The sequence below is a fragment of the Papio anubis genome, chromosome 17, assembly GCF_008728515.1.
Source record: "Papio anubis isolate 15944 chromosome 17, Panubis1.0, whole genome shotgun sequence".
NCBI classification, from domain to species: domain Eukaryota; kingdom Metazoa; phylum Chordata; class Mammalia; order Primates; family Cercopithecidae; genus Papio; species Papio anubis.
Genome location: NC_044992.1, coordinates 30,809,920 through 30,823,509, shown reverse-complemented (window position 1 = coordinate 30,823,509; position 13,590 = coordinate 30,809,920). Strand labels below are relative to the sequence as shown.

General features: G+C 40.6%; 1 protein-coding gene across 3 annotated transcripts in view; it reads left to right on the top strand.

Annotated features, from left to right (window-relative positions):
- APPBP2 (amyloid beta precursor protein binding protein 2) overlaps positions 1–13,590 on the top strand; it is an 81,648-nt gene that overhangs the window by 14,995 nt on the left and 53,063 nt on the right. Inside the window, exons 2-3 of one of the 3 annotated variants that reach the window (XM_031657488.1) lie at positions 7,771–7,859; positions 12,315–12,343. Coding sequence is in view for 1 of the 3 variants with exons in the window: in XM_021929120.2 (XP_021784812.1) it covers positions 7,771–7,859 (89 nt within the window). In the remaining 2 variants the exon portion in view is untranslated. Of the gene's footprint in view, positions 1–4,890; positions 4,910–7,770; positions 7,860–12,314; positions 12,344–13,590 lie in introns of those variants that run through there. The other 2 variants (XM_021929122.2, XM_021929120.2) reach the window with 2 other exon arrangements.

Here is a 13,590-nt window from a genome sequence, read left to right as displayed (position 1 = left end):
CGCATCCGGCTAACGGACAGTATATTTAAGTTTTAGTAAAGGGTTGCCCTTTTATTTGAATATTCTCTGAAATGACACTTTAAAGAAGCAACAACAGATAAAAGACCTTAATTGTAAGGTATAAAGTACAAAGAAAAGGAATATCAATATTCTAATATAATTTTTTTCAGAGTACATTTCAGATGAATTTTTTTCCCCACAGAAACAGGATCTCACTTTGTCGCCCAGACTCTGGTGTAGTGGAGCAGTTACGGCTCACTGCAACCTCAACCTCCCAGGCTGAGGCAGTCCTCCTGCCTCAGCCTCCCAAGTACCTGGGGCACACGCCGTCACACTTGGCTAATTTTTTAAATTTTTTGTGGCAATGGGGGTCTCCCTACGTTGTCCAGGCTGGCCTCAAACTGCTGGTCTCAAGCAATCCTCCCACCTTGGCCTCCAAGAGCGCTGGGATTACAGGTGTGAGTCACCACACCCAACCGCAGATGAGTTTTTTACTTTTTAAAATTATTTGTTTTTGAGACAGGATTTTGCTGTGTTGTCCAGGCTGGAGTGCAGTGGTACAGTCATGACTCACTGCCGCCTCGACCTTCAGGGCTCAAGTGATCCTTCCATCTCAGCCACCCAATTAGTTGGGACTACAGGTATGTACTACCATGTCTGGCTAATTTTTTATTTTTTGTGGAGACAGGGGTCTCGCTACATTGCCCAGGCTGATCTCAAACTCCTGGTCTCAAGCAGTCCTCTCGTCTCTGCATGCCAAATTGCTGGGATTACAGGTGTGAGCCACCATGCCAGCCTTCAGATGAGTTTTGAGATCAGAGGATAATAATAAATGAATCATGTAAGTGACAATAACTCATGTTTGTTAAATGAAACATAGTCTTTTATGTTAGAGGTAAAGGATACACTTGTAAGACTTTCTTTTTTAAAAAAATTAAATACGTACAAAAATAGAATAGAATAATGGATTCCTGTCTGTCACCTAGCTTTAACAGTTACCAATTCTTGGCCAGTCTTGTTACTGAATCTGTTCTCCCATTCACTTTCCCCTTTCATGTGGCATTTGGAAACAAATCTAGACATCAGATGATTTCTTTGTTTTTGTTGTTTTTTGAGACAGAGTTTCACTGTTGTTGCCCAGGCTGGAGTGCAGTGGTGCAATCTCGGCTCACTACAACCTCCGCCTCCCAGGTTCAAGCAATTCTCCTGCCTCAGCCTCCTGATAGCAGGGACTACAGGCACACACCACCACGCCTGGCCAATTTTTGTATTTTTAGTAGAGATGGGTTTTACCATGCTGGCCGGGTTCGTCTCGAACTCCTGACCTTATGATCCACCCGCCTCGGCCTCCCAAAAGTGCTGGGATTACAGGCGTGAGCCACCGCGCCCGGCCTAATTTTTGTATTTTTACTAGAGATGGGGTTTCATCATGTTGGCCAGGATGGTCTCAATCTCTTGACCTCGTGATCCACCCACCTTGGCCTCCCAAAGTGCTGGGATTACAGTCGTGAGCCACCGCGCCTGGCCCAAAATATTTTTTTTTTTTTTTTTTTGAGACAGAGTCTCGCTCTGTCGCCCAGACTGGAGTGCAGTGGCCGGATCTCAGCTCACTGCAAGCTCCGCCTCCCGGGTTCCCGCCATTCTCCTGCCTCAGCCTCCTGAGTAGCTGGGACTACAGGCGCCCGCCACCTCGCCCGGCTAGTTTTTTGTATTTTTTAGTAGAGACGGGGTTTCACCATGTTAGCCAGGATGGTCTCGATCTCCTGACCTCGTGATCCGCCCGTCTCGGCCTCCCAAAGTGCTGGGATTACAGGCTTGAGCCACCGCGCCCGGCCAAAATATTTTTTTTTAAAAAGAAAATATTGAATGTATATCTTGTACTAGGCACTGTGCTAGGTATTGAGAATATAGTGGTAACTATGGTCACCTCATAGAATGTAGAGTGTGATGGAATAATATATTTAACAAATGACTGTTTAAGTGAATGCATGCATGTCTTGATGTTACCATGGAGGTAAAAAAACAGTGTGTCATGAGAAAGTTTAACAGGACACAATTTAGATTGCCGAGTCAGGGGAAGATCTCTGAGGAAGTGACATAGTAGTTGAGAGGATTTGGATGAATTATAAACTAACCAGGCAAAGAATCATGTTACCAGTGCTTCATGTAGACGTAGTAGCATATGTGTGCAAAAATTATGAGCCAAAAGAAACCTAAGGTGGCAGGAATGTAGGAGACAGGGAGAAACAATAGTAAACAATGAGGTCAGAAATATAGGCAGGCATCAAGGCCGGAGGCAGTGGCTTGTGCCTGCAATCCCAGCACTGTGGGAGGCCTCGGTGGGAGTATCACTTGAGCCCGAGTTCATAGACCAGGCTAGGCAACATAGTGTGACCCAGTCTCTACAAAAAATAGGAAAATTAGCCAGGCATGGTTGTGCATGCCTGTAGTACCAGCTACTATCTGGGGCTGAGGTGGGCGGATTGCTTGAGCCCAGGAAGGAGATTGAGGCTCTAGTGAGCCATGATCATGCCACTGCCCTCCAGCTTGTGAGACAGAGGCCAGACTGTCTCCCAGGGAGAAAAAAAGAAAAAGAAAAAGAAAGAAAAAAAGGCCAGGCATGGTGGCTCACACCTGTTATCCCAGCACTTTGGGAGGCCGAGACAGGTGGATCACCTAGGTCAGGAGTTCGAGACCAGCCTGGCCAATATGGTGAAACCCCATTTCTACTAAAAATACAGAAATTAGCTGGGCGTGGTGGTGGGTGCCTGTAATCCCAGCTACTCGAGAGACTGAGGCATGAGAATTGCTTGAACCTGGGAGGCAGAGGTAGTGAGCCGAGATGGCATCACTGCACTCCAGCCTGGGTGACAAGAGCGAAACTCCATCTCGAAAAAAAAAAAGCAGGGGTCACGTGGCTTTTAGGAGCTCAGAGGTAACATTACAGATTTTGGATTTTGTTCTACAGTGAGGGTGCCATTTAAATAAAGGTTTTAAATAAGAGAATGGCATGATACGAGTTTTTCTTTTTTTTTTTTTTACGATTCTGGCTACTGTGTGGACAGTGATTTTGTGGGAGACAAGTGGTAGTGGAGAGACTAATTCTATCAAACTTTTACAGTAATCTAGGTGAAATATTTGAGATATAAATCCTATACATATATATAAGCATTCTATTATTTCACGTTCTTATATGATGCATATATAATGTAGATATACAATTTAGAAGCAAAGGTGGAATTTTATTACACTTTTCAGGAACTTGTTCACTTCATATAGCATGGTCATTTTTCCTTGATAACAACCCCTTTTCATTTCTGAAGTTTTTGGCTATTTAAAGAGTCTCTGAGAGAGTTCCAAACATGAATGAGATGCACAGGTTTCATTGGTATATGTGAGTGTGTGCATGCAATTATGTGCCTTCAGGTTTTCTTAGACCATAGGTGTTTTTTGGTTGGTTGGTTTTGAGACAGAGTCTCGGTGTCACCCAGGCTAGAGTGCAGTGCACAATATCAGCTCATTGCAACCTCTGCCTCCTGACTTCGAGCAATTATTGTGCCTTAACTTCCCAGGTAGCTGGGACACGCAGCCATGCCGGGCCAGTTTTTGTTTTTTTGGTATAGTCAAGGTTTCACCATGTTGGCCAGGCTGATCTTGAATTTTACCCGTGATGTAGTGCTTAGCAAGGCAATGTTAGCAGGTAGCTTTTAATAAGGCTCTGATATAATTTATTCCATTTAAAATTTTGATAAATCTGGAATTCATTTTTGTTACATTTTATTAGGTAGGCATCTTTGTTTACCCATTTTTATGAACTCTTTATTAAGCAATTTTTTTCTTTCCTCAGTGGTCTTAAAATGCTTCTTTTGTCATACGTTAATTTTTATATACACTAAGGTCTGTTTCTGAACATTGCATTTTGTTCTGTTGGTTGGTCTGTCTTCATGCCTGTATAATATTGTTTTAATTGTATTTTTATTGTCTGTTTTTATCTCTGGTGGGAGATAATTTGCCTACTTCTAGAAATAAGCTTGTTTTTCCTTTCTTTAAGGAAAAACAACAGCTAAAAGTAATTGATATAGCCCTTTAATAGCTTCATTATGCTACGGGTACATAATATAAACACTGTAATGAACTAAAATAAGTTTTAAAAATGTTATATGAGAATCATTACCGGAACACAAAGCATCAGTTTCCTCTTTTCTAAGCTCTGTTTCATAAGATGTATGAATCTATGAGGGGATTAACCTTTAAATCTTCTATCATTTCTATAAAAATATTTTAAATTGTCTATTTAATACTTTAAAAAATTTCCTTTTATATTATCTTCAAGAGGCAATGTAGGGTAAGTTGTTAAGAACATGGATATAGAGACAAACTGCCTGGGTCAGATTCCTGCTTTGCCCTATCCTAATTTTGTGATTTTTGAGAAGGTTATTTAACTGTGAATGCCTCAGTTTCCTTGTCTGTAAAAGGATAGAATGAATAATTTATGAAAAGCACTGAGAACAGTGCCTGACACATAAAAGATCTCTGTATGATTAGAAGCTATTTTTATTCTGGATTGGTATCCAAAAACTCCTTTAATTCATAAAAATGTATTAATTTCAGGCCTGGCACAGTGGCAGACACCTGTAATCTCAGCACATTCGGAGGCCGAGGCAGGTGGATCACCTGCCTGGCCAACATGGTGAAACCCCGTCTCTACTAAAAATACAAAAATTAGCTGGGTGTGGTGGCGGGCACCTGTAATCCCAGCTACTCCAGAGGCTGAAGCAAGGGAATCACTTGAACCTGGGAGATGAAGGTTGCAGTGAGTCAAGTTCATTCCACTGTACTCTAGCCTGGCCAACAAGAGCGAAACTCCGTCTCAAAAAAAAAGTTACTTTGCATTTTTTAGATAAACTTGGTAAGGATGAGTTGAAACAAATTACCCTTGCCCCACAATTTAAATGTGATCCTATTTTATTAACTAGAGAAACTCATACCTGTAATCCCAGCACTTTGGAAGGCCGAGGTGGGCAGATCACGAGGTCAAGAGATCGAGACCATCCTGGCTAACAATGGGGAAACCCTGTCTGCACTAAAAATACAAAAATTACCTGGGCGTGGTGACGTGTGCCTGTAGTCCAGGCTATTCAGGGGTCTGAAGCAGGAGAATCACTTGAACCTGGGAAGCGGAGGTTGCAGTGAGCTGAGATCATGCCACTGCACTCCAGCCTGGGGACAGAGTGAGAGACTCTGTCCCCCCGCCCCCCCAAAAAAAAGAAAAAGAAAATTTAAACAGCCAAATATAGAATCTCATTTAGTAGGATACACCAGTTTTTAGTCATTAAAGGAATATGATGAATTGTAAAATAACATAAATTTTGTTTTTAGGCAGAGTAGTTGTATAACTTGTTTTCGTTTATTCTTTTTTTGTTTTTTTGAGACAGAGTTTTGCTCTGTCACCCAGACTGGTATGCAGTGGCATGATCTTGACTCACTGCAACCTCTGTCTCCTGAGTTCAAGCGGTTCTCTGCCCCAGCCTCCTGAGTAGCTGGGATTACAGGTGCCCGCCACCAAGGGCCTGTTTAATTTTTGTATTTTTATTAGAGACAGGGTTTCTCCATGTTGGCCAGGCTGGTCTCGAACTGTTGACCTCAGGTGATCCACCCGCCTTGGCCTCCCAAAGTGTTGGGATTACAGGTGTGAGCCACCATGCCCAGCCTATTTATTCTATTTTTAAAAAGAAATTCTAAGCCTTAAGTTTGATAATGATGAGTCAGTCATTTTGGTAAGAAGCGAAGATTTTTATCTTAGTGTTTTTGGAGTGTGTGTTTATATTTATTGTGATAACTCTTCTGTCACAAATCAGAAATTTATCCCCTTGTTAAGCCCATGTTACGAGAATGTGGTCATAAGTTCTCAGCTTTATTTTCCCTGAGTTATTCTGTTTTGGTTGTCAAGTAAATAAGACAGCAATTAATAGTAGTGAATTTTACAGCATGCATTCCCAGAAACTCTTACTTTTCTGTAGCAGAAAACAAAGTCCTCTATACGAATAGCAAATATAGGCTGAACGCAGTGGCTTACACCTGTAACCCCAGCACTCAGAGAGGCTGAGGCAGGAGGATCACTTGAGCCCAGGAGTTCGAGACTGCAGTGTTGCATTGAGCTATAATTGTGCCACTGTACTGCAGCCTGGGTGACAGAGTAAGACCATAAATAAATAAATAAATAACAAATCTTTCCTGATGAAGGTTTTAACGTTAACATAAATGTCTAACTATTACGTGAAGATAACATTGCTGCCTTTCCTTCCTGAGCATGTGGTGGTCCCTGTCCCCTCTCCCCTGTAGCAGTTATACATTTTTTGAAGTAGTCATTATGGATTTGGATTAATATATTTACCTAATTTGACCTGACCTCCATTGTGACAAGTGATTTATGCCCAAGAGTGTGCTCAGGTTTTTTTATGTTTTCTGTGCACCAAGTAAACTGGCCCATTTTGAGAGTGACCTTGTCCTCTTTATGAAACTCATGTTCTCATCAACTGAGCTGTTAAGTGTCTGTAATATAAAGTCAAATAAATCCTGCTTTCTAGGGCACTGTATTATTTATATAGCACATGTAAATTCAGAAGCATTTGTTCTTGAGATCAGGAGTTCAAGACCAGCCTGGCCAACATGGTGAAACCCCATCTCTGCTAAAAATACAAAAAAAAATTAGGCGTGGTGATGCGTGCCTGTAATCCTAGCTACTAGGGATCCTGAGTGGGAGGACTGCTTGAACCCGGGAGACAGAGGTTGCAGTGAACCGAGATTGCACCACTACACACTGTTGGTATTGTATCGCCTGGGCAACAGAGCAAGACTCCGTCTCAGAAAAAAAGCATTTGGTGACATTGAGGTGGGTTGCAGGGAGAGACAATAGTATTTGTTTTTTTGTTTATTTATTTATAATGTTTTTGAGACAAGGTCTCACTCTCACCCAGGCTGTTTTGTAGAGACAGGGTGTCACTCTGTTGCCCAGGCTGGTCTCCAGCTCTTGGGCTCAAGCAGTCCCCTTGCCTCAACCTCCCGAATAACTGGGACTACAGGTGCAGTTTATATTTTATAAATTTACTTATATTTATAAATAGGATCTTATTATGTTGCCCAGGCCTGTCTCAAACTCCTGGCTTCAAGCAATACTCCCTCCTTCGCCTCCTTAGTAGCTGGAATGACAGGCTCAAACCACAGCACTCAGCCTTAAAATGTTATTTTAAATTGTAGTTCTAAAAAGTCAGAATGTATAAACGATTATGACATGATTAGAAATCCTGCCATCCTGTATTACTATAGACATGCTTTACTATTGGTGTGTTCTTGAAATGTTATACCCAGGACTGAACTGAGATTTTTGAGGTGGCCGTATTGACCAGCTCTGTTTTTGCTATTATTTTGATAATTTTACATTGACTCTCCAGTTTTAAGTAAAAAAGTTAACAGTTTAACATTTCTTTAATGATTTTTATCTGTATTTAATAAATACATAATTATACAGCGCTTTGTAGTACTTGCCATGTTCCAGGTACTGTTCTAGGTGGTTTACAAATACCAATTTGTAACGATTATATACTACTATTAAAATATTTTTATATCAATTGCAGAAATTTGTTAGTGTTACATTTCTCTTAAGCATCTTTTCTGAAATTAATCAAGTTACATTTATCAAATATGATTAAAGTAAAAATGAGAATTAAATTGCAAAACTTTTAAGTCATAATTAATTGTTTTTTATTTCAGCTTTACCAACAGGGACGATTATGTCAACTGGGCAGTGAATTTTGTGAATTGGAAGTTTTTGCTAAAGTACTGAGAGCTTTGGATAAAAGGTAAATTCTTTTTTTTAAAATTGTAAAATATACATAACACAAAATTTACCATTTTAACCGAATTCAGTGGCATTAAGTATATTCACATTGTGGGCTAGGTGCAGTGGCTCACGCCTGTAATCCCAGCACTTTGGGAGGCTGAGTTGGGCAGATCACAAGGTCAGATCGAGGCCATCCTGGCTCACATGGTGAAACCCCGTCTCTACTAAAAATACAAAAAATTAGCTGGGCGTGGTGGTGGGCGCCTGTAGTCCCAGCTACTTGGGAGGCTGACGCAGGAGAATGGCATGAACCTGGGAGGCGGAGCTTACAGTGAGCCAAGATGGCGCCACTGCACTCCAGCCTGGGCGACTGAGCAAGACTTTGTCTCAAAAAAAAAAAAAAAAAAAGAAAAGTATATTCACATTGTGCAACCATCAACACCATTTATTTCCAGAACTTTTTCATTACCCTAAACAAAAGCTCCTTACCCACTAAATAGTAACTCCCCATTCCCTCTTCCCCTTATCCTGTGTAGCCACCATTGTACTTTAGATGAGTTTAACTGCTCTGATATCCCATATAAGTGGAATCCTATAATGTTTATCCTTTTGTGTGTGTTATATTTCATTTAACATCATGTTTTTAAGGTTCATCTATGTTGTAGCACAAGTTAGAATTTTATTTTTTTTTTATGGCTAGATTATATTCCATTGCGTGCATATACCACATTTTGTTTATTCATCTGTCAGTGGGTATTTGGGTTCTTTCGACCTTTTGGCTAGTGTGAATAATACTGCTGTGAACATGAGTGTAGAAATACCTCTTCAAGTCCCTGCCTTCAGTTATTTTGGTTATATACCCAGAAGTTGAATTGCTGGATTATATGGTAATTCTATTTTTATCTGTTTATTTTTTTATTTTTTTATTTTTTTTGAGACGGAGTCTCGCTTTGTCGCCCAGGCTGGAGTGCAGTGGCGCGATCTCGGCTCACTGCAAGCTCCGCCTCCCGGGTTCACGCCATTCTCCCGCCTCAGCCTCCGAGTAGCTGGGACTACAGGCGCCCGCCACCACGCCCGGCTAGTTTTTTGTATTTTTAGTAGAGACGGGGTTTCACCATGTTAGCCAGGATGGTCTCGATCTCCTGACCTCGTGATCCACCCGCCTCGGCCTCCCAAAGTGCTGGGATTACAGGCTTGAGCCACCGCGCCCGGCCTATTTGTTTATTTTTTAAGACACTTAGTTTCACTATGCTGTACAGGCTGCCTTCGAACTCCTGGGCTCAAGGGATCCTCTTTCTTAGCCTCCCTGCCAGCTGGGACTACAGGCGCTATGCCACTGCACCCAACTCCTATTTCCAGTTTTTTTGAGGAACTGTCATACTGTTTTCCATACTTTTTTTTTTTTTTTTTTTTTTTGGAGACAGGGTCTTGCTCTGTTGCCTAGGTTGGACTTCAGTGGCATGTTCGTAGCTCGCTGCAAACTGAAACTCTCCTTGGCTCAAAGCCATCCTCCCACCTCAGCCTCCTGAGTAGCTGGGACTATAGGCACATGCTACCACACCCAACTAACTTTTTTTATTTTTAGTAGAGACGAGGTCTTGCTATGTTGCCCAGGCTGGTCTTGAACTCCTGGACTCAAGTGATCCCCTTGCCTCAGTCTTCCAAAGTGCTGGAACATAAATTCATTTTTAAGTTACTTGTTTTTTAAAATTCCACTACACCTCTTGTTAATGCATGAAGTTATGTTTATTTTTGACTAATTTCTTATATAGTTTAGAAATTGTTTCATAAATATGATTGTATCAGAAAATTTAGAGTGGATAAAATAATTTTGCCTCATAAGTGTAGTACCAATATAAATCTATAACATTGTTTCATTGAGAAATTGTCTCAATTAGTTTTTCCATATACCTGGTATTATTTCACTATGAATTATGTTTATTTGCAGTTGCTACCAGAACCCCTGTCTTACCTGTTTCCAGTCACTACTTCCCCTCCCCTAGGGTAACCACTAGATTAATTTTATGTGTTTTAGAACATATTACATAAAATATACAGTTTGTGCCCTTTTGTGTCTGGCTTTTTTTTTCTCCAGTATTGTTTTATGAGAATCACCTATGTTACGTGCAAATACAGTGTGTTCATTCTCGTTGCTGTATATATATATGGTGTTTTATTACATGAAAATAGTATTCATTCTATTATTGATGAACATTTGGGCTGCTTCCAGTTTTTAGCTATTATAACTCATGCTGCCCTGAACATTCTTGTAAATGTTTTTTGGTGAACATATGTATACATATCTATTAGATATATACCTAGAATTAGAATTTGAAAGCAATTTAAGACAACTCAAGGAGTCTTTGCCAGCATCATAGAGAATATAGTAAAAATATTGTGGCACTAATTGTACAACCCAAACAGAAGCTTGGCGACAAAAAGAAGATCATTTGTTCTGCCTCCTCCTATCACTTTTGGAAAGTTAACACTTTGACAGTTTAGCTTTTTGAGTTCAAGAAAGGGAGATTGAATTCATCTTCCTGTTGTAAGTATCATCATGTAGTAGTATTAGCTACAGATCTGGCTTTTCATTGTACTTGCTGTTTTGTGTTTGTTTTTTTTTTTTTTTTGGAGGCAGGGTCTCTCTTCCATCACTCAGCCTGGAGTGCAGTGGCAAGATCATGGCCCACTGTAGCCTCGACTTCCAGGGCTGAGGTAATTCTCCCACCTCGGCCTCCCAAGTAGCTGGGAATACAGGCATGTGCCACCACACCTGGCTGATTTTCTTGTATTTTTAGTAGAGACGGGGTTTCGCCATGTTGCCCATGCTGGTCTCAAACTCCTGAGCTCAAGCCGTCCACCTGCCTTGGCCTCCCAGAGTGCTGGGATTACAGGTGTGAGCCACCGTGCTTGGCCTGCTTGCTGTTCTGTTTAGTGTTCTTCCCTAAGTTTAACTGCCATTAAGTTTTCAGGGGTACATAGTAGGTGCATTTATTTATGGGTTAAGATACTTTGATATAAGCATGCGATGTGTAATAATCACATCAACATAAATGAGGTGTCCATCACCTCAAGCATTTATCCTTTGTGTTACAGACAATCCAGTTATATTCTTTCAGTTATTAAAATGTAGAACTAAATTATTTCTGACTATAATCCTGTTGTGTTAGCAAATAATAGGCTTTATTCATTCTTTTTTTTTTTTTTGTACCCATTAACCGTCTTCATTTGCCCCCCTCTCCCAGTTACCCTTCCCAGCCTCTGGTAACCATCCTCCTTCTCTCTATATCCATGAATGCAATTATTTTAATTTTTAGCTCCCACAAATAAGTGACTACATGCAAAGTTGTTCTTTCCTTGGCTGGCTTATTTTACTTACCATACAGTTCCATCCATGTTGTTGCAAATGGCAGGATCTCATTCTTTTTTTATGACTAAATAGTACACCATTATGTATATGTATCACATTTTCCAGATGCTGTTTTAGATGCTGGGGCCATAGCAGTGAGTAGGATCTACAACGTCCCTTCCTCATGGAGTTTGTATTTTCGAGAGGGATGATAAGATAATAAACAAGTAAGTCGGCTGGGCGTGGTGGCTCACACCTGTAATCCCAGCACTTTGGGAGGCCAAGGTGGGTGGATCACCTGAGGTCAGGAGTTCCAGACCAGCCTGGCCAACCTGGTGAAACCTCATTTCTACTAAAAATATAAAAATTTAGGCCAGGCACGGTGGCTCACGCCTGTAATCCCAGCACTTTGGGAGGCTGAGGTGGGTGGATCACCTGAGGTCGGGAGTTCGAGATCAGCCTGACCAACATGGAGAAACCCCGTCTCTACTAAAAATACAAAATTAGCCGGGCGTGGTGGCACATGCCTGTACTATCAGCTACTCAGGAGGCTGGGGCAGGAGAATCGCTTGAGCCCGGGAGGCAGAGGTTGCAGTGAGCCAAGATTGCGCCATTGCACTCCAGCCTGGGCAACAAGAGCAAAACTCTGTCTCAAAAAAAAAAAAAAAAAAATTACCTGGGCATGGTGGCGGATGCCTGTAATCCCAGTTACTTGGGAGTCTGAGGCAGGAGAATCGCTTGAACCCAGGAGGCCGAGGTTGCAGTGAGCCGAGATCGCGCCATTGCATTCCAACCTGGGTGACAGAGTGAGACTCCGTCTCAAAATAAATAAATAAATAAACAAGTAAGTAAATAGCATGATTTCAGTGTTCAGGGGTAACTTTGAAATGTGGCCTGTGTACTAAGACTATAGAGAAACTTCTTGATTAGTTGATTAAAGTTAGTCTGTAAAAAAAAAATCTAATAAATAAGAACTTCTCATTTTGGTAAAAGAAGACTAGAAAAACTTTTAAAAACATTCCTTACTCTAAAGAAAGGATAACTTCGGGGGTTTGAATCTCTCTAGGTAGTTTTAAACATGGCTGTTGTAAAGATTTAGTGGAATACCTCTTTTTCATCTCTTAGGTTATCTTTCACCAAATCCAAATCTTTTGGTAAGTGTTTTATGTATTTGTGAAACTAAAAGCATGTAATTTGACCTTTTTTTCCTTTATCCAAAGCAGTGACTCTGTTATTTACAATTTTGTTTAAAAGGTTTTTTTCTATTGAAATGTAATTCACACACCATAAAATTCACCATTTTAAATTCTACCACTCAACTATTCACAAGATTTTGCAACCATCACCACTGTCTAATTTTAGAAAATTTGGTCACCACAAAAAGAAATCATTAACAGTCACTCCATTTCCTCTTACCCTGGCTGAGCATTTCCTCAGTTAATAGTACCTATCTCCTCAGTTTCTAGCTGACCATTAATCTACTTTCTGTCTGTATGGATTTGCCTAGTCTAGATATTTTATATAAATTGAGTCTTATACTGTATGGTCTTTTGTGACTGACACTTTCACTTAGCATAATGTTTTTAAGGTTCATTCATGTTTTGCTTGCATCAGTACTACTTTCCTTTTTAATGGCTGAATAATTTTCCATTGTACGGATAATACTACATTTTGCTTATCCAGTCATCTGTTGATGAACATTTGAGTTGTTTCCACCTTTTGGCTATTATGAATAATGCTGCTGTGAATGTGGTTGGGCAATATTTTGTGTGTGTGTTTATATAGTCTCAATTCTCTTGAGTATATACTCAATTCTCTTGAGTATATAATATGGTAACCCTATGTTTAACTTTTTGGGGAACCGCTAAACTGCTTTTCACAGCAGACGTATCATTTTATATTCCCACCACCAATGTATGAGGATTCCCATTTTTTCACCTCATGACAACACTTCAAAAAAAATTATAGTAGGGTGCAGTGATGGGCGTCCATAGTCCCGGCTACTCTGGAGGCTGAAGCAGGAGGATCTTAATTGAGACCAGTTCAAGGCTACAGTGAGCTATGATCATGCCATTTCTCTCCAGCACGGGTGACAGAGCAGGACCTTGTCTCTAAAACATAAATTCAATAAATAAATAAATGCATATTTTAAAAAATTATATTGGATATAAAGGGGTATCTCATTATGATTTTGGTTTGCATTTCCCTGATCATTAATGATGTTGAGCTTCTTATTTCATGTTTATTGGCATTTGTATATCTTTTGTGGAGAAACATCTGTTCATATCAGCTGGGCGCGGTAGCTCACGCCTGTAATCCCAGCACTTTGGGAGACTGATGCGGGTGGATCACGAGGTCAAGAGATTGAGACCATCCTGGCTAACACGGTGAAACCCCGTCT